General features: G+C 48.3%; 2 protein-coding genes across 2 annotated transcripts in view; one reads left to right on the top strand and one right to left on the bottom strand.

The window, feature by feature from the left end:
• The first annotated feature begins 2155 nt into the window (after nucleotides 1-2155).
• Nucleotides 2156-9312, top strand: KDELR3 (KDEL endoplasmic reticulum protein retention receptor 3). The gene is made up of 6 exons (XM_065678303.1): nucleotides 2156-2332; nucleotides 2543-2677; nucleotides 3626-3726; nucleotides 4738-4896; nucleotides 5226-5478; nucleotides 8471-9312. Exons 2-6 carry the CDS (start codon nucleotides 2587-2589, stop codon nucleotides 8509-8511), a joined length of 645 nt encoding a protein of 214 aa, XP_065534375.1. The 5' UTR covers nucleotides 2156-2332; nucleotides 2543-2586; the 3' UTR covers nucleotides 8512-9312.
• The window catches only part of DDX17 (DEAD-box helicase 17), a 20931-nt gene continuing 13196 nt past the window's right edge, over nucleotides 9313-17047 (bottom strand). The window contains exons 12-13 of the mRNA XM_065678249.1: nucleotides 13355-13591; nucleotides 9313-12504 (exon numbers count right to left, since the gene is read on the bottom strand). Coding sequence (XP_065534321.1) covers nucleotides 11981-12504; nucleotides 13355-13591 — 761 coding nt within the window. The 3' untranslated portion in view covers nucleotides 9313-11980. The remainder of the gene's footprint in view (nucleotides 12505-13354; nucleotides 13592-17047) is intronic.

Below are 17047 nucleotides of genomic sequence, written 5' to 3'. Positions count from 1 at the left end.
CCCTGTCACCCTAGCGATATTCCTTGTGGTCGCCATGGAAACAAGAGGCATGGAGAGAGCATCACCGTGCGGAGCGGTGGCAGCACCCGGCATTATTTCGGGAGGCAGGGAGACACCCGGTGCAAGGCGCTCCGTGTCGTGGCAGGGAGGGAGGAGGGGAGGTTTATTTTTACTTGCTCCCGCATCATGTGCCAGCTTTTCCCTCCTCGAAGCGCCCGGCTGCCCCTCGCCCTCTCAGCAGCTTTGCCACCGTCCTGCCCAGTGCCGCAGGAGGATGTCCCGAGGGAGACCGCAACCCCACCGCCCTGTCCCGGCTGGCTGAGCTCGGCTCGGCTGCTCACAGGGAGTCCCTCTGGTGGTCACCTCAGCGGTGGTTCCCGGCGCTGCAGCAGCGTACAACAACCTGCCTTGGGGCCCCTCCGCTCTCCTCGGGAGGGCACAAGGCAAAGAGAACGAACCTTTGCCACCCACAGCGGTCCTACCCATCCACAGGAAGCTTCATCCCCTGTGTTGGAACAGAAGCTGCGAAGAGCAGTGGAGGGTCCGGAGGATGCTGAGGGCTCTCAGAGACTGCACCCGAGGCGCTCGGCAGAGGAGCCGTCACAAGAGTGAACTCCACTTCTCTTCCTTCCCATGGAGCCCCCCATGCCTGTTCCACCGCTCAAACCGATCTCTGCCCACCGGGGAAGGGACCTGCTGGGCCGCCAGGGCTGGGGCTTGGCTTTCACCAGCACCCGCACGGCTTTGGAGAAGCTTGCGGAAAGCCCGGGCGGCCCCCATGGCTGGAGACGCGATTTCAGCCAGTCCCTACCCTGTTGCCCCTTTGCTGACGCTCTCCTGTGGTCTGACCTGCACCCCTCCTACCGCACCAGCCTCTAACTTGGTGCCCCGACCAGGCCCTCCCCAGTTTCCCAGGGCTGAGCGGGTGTTTTCCAGCCCAGGCTGGGAACGTGTCTGGAAAAGCCCAGTGTGGCAGGTGCTGGAACAGCAGAGAGGGAAAACACGGCAGCCAGCCTAATGGGCAGGGAGGAAATATATGCAAATGTATTCAGAAAGGAATCTGGTGATGCTAATAGACTTGTTAGTCCTCTCAGCGAGCACCAGGAATAATATTTTTACACTTTAATCATTAGGGATTTTACTCCAGGCGAGCCCATACGGATGGGGGGAGATGTGGAGGAGATGGCCACGGGTGACGCTGGGGACGGGGAGGGCAGCAGGGGCAGAAGCAGGCAGGGTCGCACAACCAAATTAGACCCACATCCAGATGTGAGTTGCTTGGGAAAGAGGTGACAAATTAACCCCTCCATTTGGTTGTACTAAAGCACATTTACATGAGCAATTAGATAATGAAGATCCAATGGCTCTGTCTCGACGCGGAGATTCCCTTGCCGCTGCCATGAGACCTCCCCGTGTGACCACTGCTGCAAGGACAAGGTTTATCCCAGCCAGGCTGGTCACCCGGGGCTGCTCCTGAATACACCGAAACTTGATGGCCGCCACTACCAGGCTCCTCTCCCGTTACACCTACAAACCCAGCAGCACCCATGTGCTCCCTGCACTCCCCACGTGCGTTGCGCCGTTTGCAGTCCACTTGCAGGAATCCGGGATTCATATTTACAGCAAAGTTTGTTTCAAACCAGCCCTTGGGAGGATCTTTTCTTTCCTCCAGGGCTGGGCTCTGGGATGCGCACTGCTCCTGGCAGGGTACCCAAAGGCAGGGTTGCCTTGGGGGGGGGGGGGGGCATCAGGGAATGGCTGTCCGTGGTGCCCTATGGAAGTGGGGTGTGACATACAGCTGCAGCTGTGATAGCGCGCATCTCTCCCTATTGCTTCATTTGCTCCAGGAGACAAGGGGGAGCGCTGGGGAGAGGGTGCTGGAGGTGGGACGGGGCTGGGAAAGGCAAAGGGCAGGAGGCTGCTGGCAGGGAGCAGGGCAGAGGTTAACACACCCACAGGGAATGTCCCTGGAAAGCTGGCCCTTCTGCGAAGGTGCATCCCCAAAGGCAGAGACGGGGATCCCTTTCCCTCTGCCTTCTCCCTTGTAACGGTACTTCCATGTGTAACTTGAGACAAGTTGGGGAAGGATAAAAGAGGAAGGGGAAAAAAAAAAGGAAAAGAGGAAAACTAGCGCAGTTATTCCCGCCTCCGCCGCCTCCTCCCTCTCCTCCCTGGCCAGCCAGGAGCCACGTCACCGTCACCCAGCCTGGTTTCGGGGCTGCTGGGCCAGCACAGCCCGGGGCTCTCCACGGGACAAAGCCCGGCTTTGGGCCTGGAGCAGGGCGAGGGAGCTCTGGAAGGGGGAGAGAGAACATCCACCCAGGGGGAAAAAGTAAGCAGGAAGCAAGAGAGGCAGCCAGCCTGAGGGCCTGGCACGGGGAGGGCGCCCGCAGCCAGGGCAGGGGGGAGCCTGAGCTTCCCTCTGCCAGAGGAGAGAGCTCCTTACGCGGGGGAAAGGGAAGAAGTTGAGCTGCAGGGAAGCGGTCACTCGGTTGAGGCTTGGGGCGGAAAAACTCCCTGCCCTCACCTTCCCTGCCTGCAGAAAGGGCCCCGCTCCCTTCGCCATAGAGGAGCCCCCCCGGCACCATGAACATCTTCCGCATCCTGGGGGATGTCTCCCACTTGTTGGCCATCATCATCCTCCTGATGAAGATCCTGAAGTCCAAGTCCTGTGCTGGTGAGTGCTCCCACACCCCAGGGAAGGAGGGGGGCTCTTCTTGGAGGGCGGCTTTGGAGGAGTGCAAGTGAAATGGGTGCCAAAAAGGCCAGCGACAGTCCATACAAACCGGCAGCCCTCCCTGGTGGGCTCTTTAAGGGAAGTAATCCTCCTCCTCCTCTTCCTCTGGGAGGTCTCCCTGCCGTGGCGGTGTTGGAAGGATGTGATGTGGCAAGGCACACAGCCTCGGGCAGGTGTTGGTCCTGGGGTGGTGGAGCGAGGGAGAGGGCAGCAAGGCTGAAGGTGGAAAATGAGCACAAGAAGTTGCGGTAGCACCAAACCCAACCACCTGGAGAGAGAGCTGCTTTAGGCTGGAGGACCTGGCCGCGGGTGGGCAGGGGCTGCCCTGTCCCTGCGCGAGGAAATCAGGGCTGCAGCTTTCCAGAGGAAGATCTTGCTCAGAGGTCATGTTTTCCTCTCCAAGAGACTCAGAGGCTGGGCTGCAGCACTGCCACTGCTAGCACAGGTAGGGAAATAGATGGGTCCGGCTGCATCTCCCTGCCAGCGGAGACTAAATTCCATCAGCATCCCTGCACTGGTCCCTGATGCCGCAGCTCTTCCCTCGTGTGGCAGATGTCACATCACACAACCCCTGGCGAGGTGAAGAAGGCAAGGGAGGGAAGAGAAAGGTGTTTTGATGACGGCAAGGACTGAATTGGCCAAAGCAGTGAATGTGCCCACCGAGTGCCTCTACCTACAAGCCAAGGCAGGGCTCAGGGGCACCAGCAGGAGCCTGCACTGTTACTTGGGAGACTCCAGCCGGTCCTGGGTTGAGTCTAGAGCTACCGCAGCACGAGCATGCCAGACCTAGCTCACGAAGCAACATGCGTGTATACATCTGCCTCCAAAGAAGGCCTACCCTAAAGTGTCCTCTCATCTGCTTTACTTTCCCTTCTCCCTGCCATGCAGGTATCTCTGGGAAGAGTCAGATTCTTTTCGCACTCGTCTTCACGACCCGCTATCTGGACCTGTTCACGACCTTCATCTCTGTCTATAACACTGTGATGAAGGTAAGGAAAGGGCAGTGCACAAGCAGAGGTTCCCCCCAGCTCACCATGGTTGCTCAGGGAGGCGAGGGTGCACAGTCACTATGTCAGTTTTTCAGCCAGGAGGGGTAAAGATACCTCCTTCTGTGTCACTATCCCCACCACTGACCAAGAACCCCCCCCCCCCTACAGTCAGTGAGTGAGCTGAGCCCACCACACTTAGTACCACCAAAACCAGGACAAGACACCATGAATCGAGCCTGGTGCATTAACAGATGGCTACCACCAAGTGAAACCCCCTCACCCAAACAAGTGTGATCATGGTGGTGGAGCAATCTTTAGTTGACCACTGGGGTATCTTCAGCAGGTGTCAATCCAGAAGCCAGCACAGGAAAACATATGTCCTCAACATAAAAAGGACATGGAACTGCTGGAACAAGTCCAGAGGAGGGCCACGAGGATGATCAGGGGCTGGAGCACCTCCTGTATGAAGACAGGCTGAGGAAGTTGGGGCTGTTCAGCCTGGAGAAGAGAAGGCTGCGTGGGGACCTCATAGCAGCCTTCCAGTACCTGAAGGGGGCCTATAGGGATGCTGGGGAGGGACTCTTCGTCAGGGACTGTAGTGACAGGACAAGGGGTAATGGGTTAAAACTTAAACAGGGGAAGTTTAGATTGGATACAAGGAAGAAATTCTTTCCTGTTAGGGTAGCGAGGCACTGGAATGGGTTGCCCAGGGAAGCTGTGAATGCGCCATCCCTGACGGTGTTCAAGACCAGGTTGGATGAAGCCTTGTGTGGGATGGTTTAGTGTGAGGTGTCCCTGCCCATGTCAGGGGGTTGGAACTGGATGATCTTAAGGTCCTTTCCAACCCAAACTATTCTATGATACTAAAAGCATTCACCACTATCTCACCCAGGAATGGCCCCAGCAGAACAGGGCTAACAGATCTTGACTTGAGCAAAACCATCCCCTCTTCAAGCACAGAGATGCAATTGCAGGTGAGGTTTTGCCATCTGCCTTCATTTGACTCCCCAGGTCATTTTTTTGCTATGTGCCTACGTCACCGTGTACATGATCTACGTGAAATTCCGGAAAACGTTTGACAGCGAGAACGATTCCTTTCGCCTGGAGTTCCTGCTGGTCCCGGTCACCGGCTTGTCATTTCTGGAGAACCACAGCTTCACGCCCCTGGAGGTAAGGAAAACCTGAGGCAGGAAAAGGGAGGGGAAGCAGCAGCCTGATGCCAGACAGCAGAGTGAGCAGCATGTTGAATGGTTGAGAGTTTTAACAGCAAAAGCAGGCAGGAAAGGCAAAGTTGGCATGCCTCGAGGACTGCACCGTCTACAGCGCAGCTCAGCGCTGTCTCCTCTCAGTCTCAGCACAGCAAGCTCATTTTCCCCCAACTCCAGCAGCGCTACTTATCCTGCTCACACATCGTTGCTCTGCCAAATGAAAAGCTTAGGGTCTTAATGCATGTTAACCAGTACCAAGTCTCTCCACTACCTTCATTATGCACCTCACAGATACTCTGGACCTTCTCCATCTACTTGGAGTCCGTGGCTATCCTTCCTCAGCTCTTCATGATCAGCAAGACAGGGGAAGCAGAGACCATCACGACACACTACCTTTTCTTCTTGGGCCTCTACCGGGCTCTCTACATTGCCAACTGGGTCTGGCGCTACTACACGGAGAATTTCTACGACCAGATTGCTGTAGTTTCCGGGGTGGTACAAACCATCTTCTACTGTGACTTCTTCTACCTCTACGTTACCAAAGGTAGGTAAATAGGTTGGTATAAAGCTGAAACGTTCACTTGGCACTCTTGCAACACACAGTGGAGCTGCTGCTTGCTTTGCATTAATCCTTACGTGACTTTGTTCTTTGCTGTATTTCTGATGTGTAATTTTCCACCTAAAACCCAGTTAAGAAAGAAATTATCTGTTGAATGCAAATGGGCATCTCTGCTCGCAAGGCTCTAGATGTGCCTGTGAAACAAAGCAGAAATCAAAACAGAGCTAAGCCTGGTTTAACCCCACCTTGGGAAATTCACCATTGAGGTATATTGAATTCTACGTTCATTTTGAGATTATGAATCAGGCAAGAAGAACTTTGAGGGTGAACAAAAAATAGCTGTAGGCAGACAATGTACCTGAGAAAGCAACTGCAGACATATGGAGATATTATTAAGCCTGCTTTTTCTTTTGATGGAAAAGACATAACATTCTCTAGAACTGATTCTGTAGGAAGACAGGCATCTGCACGGAGAAGACCTCCCATTCTGTTTCCCAAAATCAGATGCACCTTCCACTTCAGCACTGCACTTTGGTGAATGGCTATGTACCAGAGCTAAAAGGCCACGTAGGGCATCTATCAGCCTGGTGGAACACGCTATAGTTTGCTGAGGCTTAAGCATGCTTTAAACCACTTTTCTGTTGAGGAGGATGGAACACAATGAAATCTAGCCGAAAGAACAAACATTTTCTTCCTTCTTCACATTCCCAAACCAGTCTGCTCAAAGCAGTAGTGACAGCCACTGAAGGATGGATCTTTGGTAGCTCACGCAATATACCTACTGACAGAGAGGTGACAGAAGCACTAAGCAGGTGGCCAGCCTTGGTACATTAGGACTTCCTTCTATCATTAAAACATTTTTGGAGCCAGGAAACTACTTTGTAAAACCGTCATCAAGGTGCTCCATTTCAGTTGTTTTTCTTTATCCTTAAACTAATTCCCATTTTAGCTTCATTCAATTCATGTATCCCGCGCGCTTCTATATTTTGTGAGAAATCCATATCCTTTGTAGCCGAGGGTGGTGGAACAAAAAGGGGGGGGGGGAAACAACTGCTGGCTTTCAGTCTCACATTACTAGTGATAGAGCTGCAAAATTTAGATGATACAAGAGGCAGAAAAAGAAACATTTGTCGCTGGGATATCACAGCAGGACGAGAATTGGGGTTTTTTTTGTCTTTTACACAAATGTTCTGGCTCATGAGAGAGAAAAGGTGTCTGAAGACACACAAATGCTCTGCAGTCATTTATGAAAACCAGCAATATTATAGCAGGTTGCATCTCTCTTACACTCTTGTAAAAAAAAAACCCCATCTTTTCAAAACATTTCTAGCACTGAAGAGCTCAGACAAAAGGGCAGCGTTGCTGCAAAAAAAAAAAGCAAAGGTGTGTTACATAAATGTGTTTAAAAAGACTTCACAGCCTATACCAAAGCATTGCAAAGGGATTTTTATAGAATGTGACTAGTCTTCATCTTGTTTTCAAAACTGAACGAGCTCCTTTCTGTTCAACACAAAGATCTGAAAGATATTCAGAGAAAGCTTTCAGCTCCCAAAAGCCCGTGTTTCACACAACGGCTGAGGTTGGGAGCGATGGGGGGGATCATCTCATCCACCCTACTGCTCACAGCAGGTCGTTCAAGGTCCCATTGCCCTTTGCCCTGTCAATGGGTACCACTAAGCAAAGCCCGGATCTCCTTTACTCCTCCCATCAAGGCATTTATTCACACAGGTAAGATCCTCCTCAGCCTGTGCTCTTGCACAGGATGCTCTAGTCCCTTAACCACTCTCATGGTCTTTCTGGACTTGTTCCAGTATGCCTGTGTCTCTTGTTCTGGGAACCCAGAGCTGAACCCATCACTCCAGGTGTGGCCTTACCATGGCTGAGGACAGAGGAATGATCACCTCTCCTCACCTGCCAGGAATGCAGCTCAGGAGACTGCATTTTTTGCTCCACTTCTGGCTCGTGTTCCACTTGGTGTCCACCAGCACATCCAAGGCCTTTTCTGCCCAAGCAGCTTTCCAGCTGGACAGCCCCATCATGTGCTACTGAAGCACAGGAGTTATTGCACCCCAGGGGCAGGACATGGCATTTCCCTTCACTGACCTTCATGAGGTTCCCCCCAACTCACTTCTCCAGCCTGGCAGGGTTCTTCTGACCCCACCTGGTGCCTCAGCCACCCCCATCTGCTGTGCACCATCAGCAGATCAGTGAGGGTGTACTCTGCCCTTCTCTCCGGCACACAGAGAAGCCCTTGAGCAGCACTAGCTCCAGTGCCCACCCCTGGGGTATACAACCAGGACACCAACAGCCTGACTGTGAGGCTGATCACCATGCAGCCCGCAGCCACCACTTCTGCATCCACCTCACCCAGGCCTACAAGCCCTGGTATTTCCAAAAGGCCTCCCTCCCATCCCAATTTCCAGCGCAGATAGATGGGGGCAAGCTCAGGGAGCGATCCACCCACAGACCATTTATTCAGACCTATTCTCCACTAAAAGGAGGGGGAAGCACTGGGGACAGCAGACTCCATACTCATCAAGAAAAGTATCAGGAAATCAAGAGGCATGAGAAGGAGTAACCATGGAAGAGGAAAGCTTTTTCTTTAACATAAACAGGTTGTGAATTTCCCGCCTTAGAAGTAAATCTGCAGCGTGCATCTCCTACCACAGATTGCAAATTCTCCCATTCTAAGGATTCCCTATTTTTACCCTTCATTAAATGCTCCTAGATGTTCCTTCCACAATGAACAGGATTCTCTAGTCATCACTGAGGACCAGTTGCGCTACCCAAATCCTCCTGGCCTACAGCGGCGCATGGAGGGTGCCAAGGTTAATTCAAGAGCCATAATCTCATTGCTGTTTGCAAACCTGTCAACCTACTACCTAACACTCTAAATAGCAAGTAAAACAATATATAACTGAAACAATCAATTGAATTTCCTGAGTTCCTCCATTGCCTTCTCTTTCTCTTTGCACAGTCCTAAAGGGAAAGAAGCTAAGTCTTCCCATGCCTGTTTGAAAACACTTCCATGGACAACCCAAGAAAACCTGGAGATGAAGCTGTCAAGATCACAGCTTTCCTTCCCTGGGTCTTTTTGACCAATTGAGCTCAGCTGAGTTTCAACCCAGTGCAGGAAGACAACAAAGCCTGAAAAGCTGAGGTGCTTTCCATCCATACAAGACTTTACCCCTCTACTTTTAGTTTCTTACTTGAATTTGGTGCTAATAATCTGTGCTGGCCAATACTGAAGTAGTGCAAATTATTCTCTCCCAGCTCTTCCCAGCATCTACCTCCAAAAAACACACCCCTACCTTCACCCTCAGGCAACACATGGAGTAGAAAGGAGCTGTTGCTACCTTTAGTCCTTCAGTCCTTTACCAAGCACCTATGGAGAAGGGAACACGGTACTATAAAGTCTGATAATGTATACAAAGGCCATTGGTGCATGCCACACATAGTATTTGCTGTGTCAGATGTGGCCACAAGCTGTTAAAGACTTTAACTCTGTGAGGACTAACATCCTCCTGAAAGCTAGCTCTGCCTGACCCTCATTCTGCTCAGGTCCTGTAACATTCAGGCTAAACACATCCACTTTGAATGACACGAATTTTCCAATTCCCCAAGTATTCAAACATCCTCCCCACACACTCATTCACTCACTCTGACAGTTCCTTGTGTCCTACAAACGGGGACCACGGTGATTAAAATCCAGTGAGTTACCAAGAGGTGTTTCCAACTGCTTGAATTTGACTTTTAAGAACTGGGAAGAACAGGGGCAAAGACGGCTTTACACTTCAAAAATAAAGACAAAGTTCACAATTTATTGTCAACAGTGTTTTTATTTATACCTACAAAAGAAAACAAGATGGTATCAAAAGGACAATTTACAAACTAAAAATAGCAACATAGCTCTTAGTATCCTGTGTCTGAACACCACAGATCTATGAATCTCTCCATTCAAGTCTTCGTTAATACAACAGGAATGTGTTCAGAGACCAGCAGGTGTGTGAAACAAGATGCTGATCCCACACAAAGCCACTAACCCTTCCAATTGTTCAGAGAAGTCCAAACAGTAAATTGCTTCAGGAAGTGGGAGGGAAGGAGACACCCAACTCATTTGACACTCCCACAAACTTTTACAGATTGAAAACAAACAGACTGAAACAATACTAGATGCTAATGCTTTTGTCAGCAAGGGCCCTCCAGCTGGTATATGGAACAGAGCAGAGAGCACCAGGTGGGACAGGGGCAGCACATGCCATGGTGCGTTTAAGCATTCAACAGTCTGGTTAACACTCTGAATTGAACTGAGACCCTGGACGACAGCTGACCTTCGATGGCAATGAAGCACTGCAAGACTTGGCATAGATGTTTACATCTGCACAAGTCTGTCCAAAAGAAGTGAAAGCAGACTATAAGGCAGCTTTGGTGGTCCAGAGACCCTTTGCAAAGCCAGTCAGTGAGATGTCCTACTTCTCCAACCCTTGAACACATTTCTGCACTGAATGTACAGATTTAAAAAATAAAGAAAAAAACCCCAAACCAAAACCCCCCAAACCTCTATATTTGCTTGTGAGGGAGGCCAAAGACAAATCAGTCAGGCCTGGATAAATTAAATGTTTCTGGCTTTCACTTAACACAAGCAAAGAAACTTCCTGCCCAAACACTGGCATTAGAAGATGGGAAACAAGGGTCTGGAAGATCTCTCTCTTTTCCTTCTGTGACAACAACCTACCTGTGTACTGCACAAAACAAAAGAAATAAAAAAAGCGCATTCACCCCCCCAAATTTTACTCTCGGAAGAAATTAAATTAAAAAAGAAATCAGTTCTGTGTAAGCAAGGTCTCTTCCTGGGCTACAAGAAGTTCCACTCTACTACAGGAGCAGGCTGCCCTGTTCAGACATATGCAAGAATGCCAACAGAAAAAACCCAAACCTCTGCACCCTCATAATGCAAAGATCATGCTTCACAAAGCAGGAGATGTATCCATTCTTTTGTCGTATTATCAGATCAAGAGCAGCCAACTCCTGTTATCATCTACTGTCTCTGAACCGTCTGGTATTAGAAATAACAAGTCAACAACATGCTTTACTAAAGGGGAAACCCCCTCACACCCACCTTAGCCTGTAAAATAAACAAGTTTTATTTACGTATTTACTAAAATTTCACTCTTCTCTAACATTTTCTAAAATGCTACCTACCTGCGAGAGCTCAGCCCAAAGGGACCAATGGAGCAGGGAAATGCACTCAAAAGCCAGAAAAAGCAATAGTCAGAGCAAGGTACAAAAGAAATCAAGCTTCAGAATCCAGATGCACTAACCAACTCACCGCTTACCTCATGAAAAGGAGATTCCCAGGCAATCTCCTCCTCGTCCCTTCCTCCCCTTGCCCTCCCACTCCCAGCCCACCCTATTCAAACCTCTAAAATTTAAGTGTGGAAAACTCTGTTACATTTTATCTGGCGTAGCGGCATTCAGAACATTCCCCGAGGTATGTTTGTTCGTGAAGGACGGACAAACAAGAAATGCTGTTTATCATCTCAGTTCTGTTTAGTTTCTGGGCTCTCAAATAAGACTTCTCTCCATAAACCCAAGTAACAAGAATCTGAGAGCAGAAACCAACTTGATAACCAAGCTCCACGTGTTTTCCATGCTGCAATTTAACAATTATAGGAAAAGAACTTCTTTGGCTAACACACCTTGTGGTACCTGCAGCAACCGTGTGGCTTTCAGGTACTGAATCCAAGAGAGATTTGGTTTCTGGCATAGGGGTTTTAATCCCAGCTTCCCTACTGCAGGCTGCTACAGGTACCAGAAGATGGGGCCACTGCTTCTAGAGCTGTAGAAAACTCCAGCAATGTCCCTGGGGCATTACTCTGAACACCGCCCAGCTCAGCCAAATGAGCAGAGTTTTCCTACAGAAAGTCACCTATGACGGATTACAAGCAGTAAGTGAGCTATTAAAAAAAACCAAAAAAAGATTAGGAGAAGTGAGCATTGCTCCCTTGCATTTATCATTTTAAATCAAGTGCTTTTTTGGCTTCCCACACTTTCCTATCTTCCTTTGATATTTCCTGAATTTAAGTGAATGTGTTACAGAATAGCAACTTCTTCCCCTCAAAAGAAAGTTTTCACACAAACCTTAAGACACCAAGATGATCGAGCTGGCACCTATCTGCTTTATACCCATTTCTTTTAGAGAAAATAATACTTCCAATTTCCTCAACATGCAAGACAAAAAATAATAAATTTTCCAGTCAGCTATATATATCTCTTAATTAAAAAAACAAAACAAAAAAAGGAAAAAAAACAAAGGAGGACAGGGTCAGTAATGTGGACTGGGGGCCATTTCTGATGGGCTCAAGGGATGTGAATGGTGAATTCTAAGTCTAACCTGCATGAGAGAGACATCACAATGGGAAAGAAGAGAAAGAAAAGGTTCCTTTAAATGCAAAAGGTCTACACTGGTCCCCAGTGGTGAGTGGTCTCATTTGCGGGAGGGGGGTGGAGGAGGTGGAGGAGGGGGATACTGGTAGGTGGCAGTCTGTCCCATATAGCCCATCACGTTAGTGGCAGGGGGCTGCGGAAACTGTTGTGACATGAGCGGCTGTGGCTGCTGGCCCGAGCGCCCCACCATCCCTGCATACTGCTGTTGGGTAGTGCTCTGTGAGGTTCTCCCAGCAGTGGCAGCTGTGGTGCTGGCACCATAGCCACTAGCACTGTACTCTGCAGTGCCATAGCCACTCGTGCCATAGGCAGCTGCTCCATAGCTCCCTTGAGTGTAACCATACTGGCTCTGTGCTGCCCCAAAAGCAGAATTTGGGCTCCCGTAGGCACTGCCATAGGTCTTGTTGGCTCCGTTGGCATAACTCTCACCACGCTCACGATCTCTGAAGCCACCTGAGTCTCTCCGGCCCTCTTTCACTCCCCGGAGCCTCCTGTCACACTCTTCCTGGTACATCAGGTTAGGGTTGTTTACTGAACTGCTCGTTCGGTAACGAGAACGACCCCCTGGCGATGGATACATTAAGATTTAGTACCGTGAACAAGGCTTAAACAATGAACTCTGGTACAATTATGCCACCCTTTCTCCCCCTTCTGCAGCCACAATTTAGCCACCAAGGAGCAAGTTCTTTTGACTGACTATAACTTCCCTGCACAGCTGTGCATAATACACCTCTTCACTTTGTTCAAAGTGTCAATATGAAGTTCAAAAAGGGTTCTTAATGCATGTGCTTGGAGACAAGGAAACAGAAGAAATTCATGATTAATTTGGAAACATAAGGAAACTTATTATTCCTTCAGGGAATGGAAGGAAAAACAGCCTCAGTCCCTGAAAGCAAAGTCAGTGTATCCCTTTACTTATTCCAATATTGCACGTGTGTGCACACACATCTTGTTGCCTGTGCTTAGGTAGGAGCTGCAGGAATTCATTAATTCAAGCAAAATTAGCTCTGTGAGGATCTTATCCAGAGAAGAAAGAATTTCGACAGCTATAGTAAAACAGTGGAGTACCTCTCTGTTGAAAAGGCAAAACTACACCTACAAAAGATGCTAAAAACTTGGGTACAAATCAGCTTTACTAGGCTTCCCAGGGAAATGGTGGAATCACCATCTCTGGAAGCGTTCAGAAGCTGTGCACAGGAGGCCCTCAGTGACGGACTTGGCAGTCCTGGGGTGAAGGTTGGACTTGATGATCTTAAAAGCTCTTTTCCAACCTAGTTGATTTTATGATTCCACAATTCTGTTACTGTTTGCTACCTTAGAACTGCACTTCCTACTTCCCTACCCTCTTTTAATCTTCCCTCCCTCAAAGTGGGGAACCTATTCCCTGTGTATCCCTTTTACCATATGCCTTTACCTCCACCACCTCCTCCTCCTCGGTGGTCCACAAGCTGCATCAGTTTTGGATTGATGGCTTGATTGGCTTCTTCCAAAACTTTGATAAGCTCCCTGGCTTGTTTCAGGTTTCCTGGTGTGAAGAAGGTGTAGGCAGTACCTTTGTTGGTACTACGTGCGGTACGGCCAATACGGTGCACGTAATCTTCAGAGCTGTTCGGATAGTCGTAGTTTATCACAAATTTAACATCTTCCACGTCTTGTGAAGCGCCCATGTGCGAAGCACAGTGAAGGGGGAGGGTTGAGGAAAGGGGAGAAGAAGAGAGGACGTGCCAACGAAAGGTGGGGAGCACGAATGCAGGTGACAGTAATAAGAAAAAAAAATACAAAGTTAGTAATTGCATGGAATAAATACAAGACAGACTCATCCCAAAAGAGTAGAAGACTTAAATTTATCCTCCCCGGAATGCATTTCTCTATCTTCCTGTGTCCAAGACACCAGTGTCTGTGAAAAAGCCAACTGAATTCTGTACTGGTTTTTTATTATTTTGAAAAATGCAATCTGGAAACTGAAAATGCCACCATCAGACAGAGCAAACTGGGGTGGAGGAAGGGCAGAACTGCCATGGTAAAGCTTTTACTCTGTTGGGAGAAGTCTAACAGTAACAGTAGTAAGATCACTTACCTTCCACTCAGTAACATGAAACAAAAGGCAATCTTAAAAACACTTACTTTTACAGTCCTAATAAAATACGGTGACTACTTTCCCTTGCCTAAAGCTTGAGATACTCCAATTACATTAGTATTATTCAGCCAACTCATTATTCAGACCTACAATATCTTAACTCAGCTTTGTAGTTATCACCAGAATGTGTTGCACTAACATTTTACCGTGCTGTTCCATCCAGTTCTGGCAAGATTCTGTAATCTGGACAAATGTGAATTTCGTTAGCAATTCCCTTCTTCCACTGTCAAAGGGAAGCAGGAAATTAAATTATCCAAATTGCTCTGTCTGCAAAGTATTATTAAAATTTGGGAGAACTGTGTGACTTATGGGAAGAAACTGTGAACTTATGGGACAGGAACAGAGTAAATGTTAGTGCAACGCTTCAGTGGAAGCACCTAAAGTACCAAAAGCACCTATTTACTCTTACAGTATCTTTTAAAAGCATGGTATTACAGTTAAGTACCCTAACAGCTCATGAAAAAAAGATTTAAAATCTGCATTTTAAGAAGAATATTCTGAAAATATCCAAGATAAAACACAGATTTTTGTGATTTCCTTTCTTTTTTGGTTTTGTGTTTTGTTTGTTTTAAAGAGAGAAACATTCTCTGTTTGTTACCAGACCGATGCACACTCCCTCCTCCTGTGGGAAACCGCTGCAGCCGATCCCGTCTCTTTGCCTTTTATTTTTGGCGGCCTCCTTTCGAAAACTCCGCCCTCTGACACGGGACCACTGGAGCGCGGGGAGCATGCATCAAGGGTCCATGGCAGCGAGAAGTCCCCACACACGCTCGCTCTGTGAACTGGCTTAGACGCTTCTCTGTAGCCCCATTTGGTTGTGAAGCGCCAGAGAACCTGGCTTCAGGTAAAAGTTTCAGGTCCTCCAACGCTTTTTGTCCCCTATTCGGGGTTCTTGGGGGCAATTGTCAAAAAAATGAAGATACAAAAATTACATCCAAAGGGTCAGACTGCATCTATTGCCCAGACTGCATCAATTTCAAAGGGGTTGTAGGAAAAATAAAAACAAGAGGGTTGTAGTGACAAAGAGGGGGACTTGACGTCTGTTTCTTATTACAGCAAAGGGGGGGGCTCCTCAGTCTTTGCTGACTCCAAAGTCCTGAATCACACCAAAAAAAGGGAGTGAGAAGGCAGGTTTCACAGGGGGCTGCGCGAGTCTCCAGCTAGGGTCCTTGTTGCAACAGGGTTTTTTTATAAGGAATAGTGAAGTAAAGAGAGGAGTACGTATGACAGATTGCATCTTCACAGCCAGGGTGGAACTAGTCTGACAAGCTGCAGGCTACATGATCCTCAGTCAGTCCCATTTTGCACATCCACCAGTAGCCAAGTGACTTGAATTACCACAGAGGTATGCATTACCACAGGGACATGCTTTCCCGGCAGAAAGCACAGGTAACTGTAGCTATCAAGGCAGATGGAACTGACTTGACTGGGGAGGAGTGGGAAGAATGGGAAGGCAGGAAGAGGAAAATGCAAGGGTGTTTTCCAGGTTAGAAAGTGGTCCTGGTAGAGCACGTAGCTCACTGAAGAAAACACCAGAGCAAGTACAAGACTCGACTTCTCCAGTCTAGCAAGCTTCAAAGTGTCTGCGCACACTTGCAATCTTCCTGCGCCTTTAGAAGACAATGGAGCAGGATCAAGAACTGCAACTGTCAAATCATTTTTGACAGCTACCTGGGAAACATTCCCTTTGTCAGACCATCAGAGTACCCTGTGGCACAGACAGTCTCCAACTATTAATCAAGAGAGACATAAACTAGCAAATATGCTAGTCTAGAGAGCTGTTCAGACCATCAGTGTAGATGTGCCCCCACCCCTGCACTGAGAATGACCTGCAGCTGATATCAAAGCTTCTGTTAAAGAAAACAAAACAAAACAAATACAATGTTTTTAGTTTAATAAACTGAACAAAAAATAAAGTAAAAAATAAAAAATAAATCACTGCAGAGAGAGGACCTCACTCCAGGGAATTATCACAAAGCAGTCATTATGGGACTCCGAACTTACCTGGAAGAAGCTTTTTTGAAACCAATGTTCCATTAGGAAGAGGGAAAGCCCTGGTGACTCAGCCAAAAGGCGCGCGCCCCTGTTTTATGTTATTTAGGTAGAAGCCTTCACTTTCCAGGATCTTGGAGGAAGTCGTCCAGAAGTTTGCCAGTTAAGGGACTTAATTTTAAGCAGCAGCAAACTCAGGGCCCCAAAACAAGCTGAGATGTTGTTCAGTAACAAGAAACAGACTCTGGTACCTTTCCCCCTCAGCTCAAGTGAAGTGGAGGATGGGAAGTGGGGAGACTGTTTTCCGAAGTGTTATCCAATTGAGTAGTTTTGGGGAGAGTGGTTTGGTTTTTTTTTTTTGAGGGGGAGGAGGCCGTTTTAAATGTCTAGGCAAGATGCACAAAGAAGCTACCAGCACATAGCAAGCCTGTTTAAAAAACGCTGCTAGAGAAAGCAGCTCTCTTTCATATAAAGTGGTTTCAGGCCTCAGTCCCTTCTCCCAACAGGCCCAAGTTCTAACTGCACAGGTCCAGACATGACCCTAGAGGGCAGAGACTGAAGTCCATAGAATCGCTTCTCTGAGGAAGTGTTGGACAATTTTTGAGGGGGAGGGGAAGGAGGGGTGAAGGTTGTGTGAACAAAGGCTGCCAAGTCTAGTAATGGTCTGCCTGTATTAAAGTGACCATATGATGCACAACACAGCCACCCTTTCAGCACGTGACAATTAGAGAGTGCAGATAGCTGAGACTTTATAACAAACTAGAGATTTCTCTGAGCTTATCTGCACTGATTTGTAGTAATTTTGTCTAAAACTTATTACAGTGAGACACTGACCCACAAGTAGTTTATCTGCTACCAAACTCGGGGAGGGTATTCAGTGTCTGTTATTAAACTCTGAGCATTTGAGACACCATCCTCCTAGAGTGGGCAGATGCACAAGGACTGTGTTTAACACACAGCATTTCACAATACAAAAAT

The sequence above is a fragment of the Lathamus discolor genome, chromosome 1, assembly GCF_037157495.1.
Source record: "Lathamus discolor isolate bLatDis1 chromosome 1, bLatDis1.hap1, whole genome shotgun sequence".
Lineage (NCBI taxonomy): Eukaryota > Metazoa > Chordata > Aves > Psittaciformes > Psittacidae > Lathamus > Lathamus discolor.
This window is presented reverse-complemented; position numbering and strand designations above follow the sequence as displayed.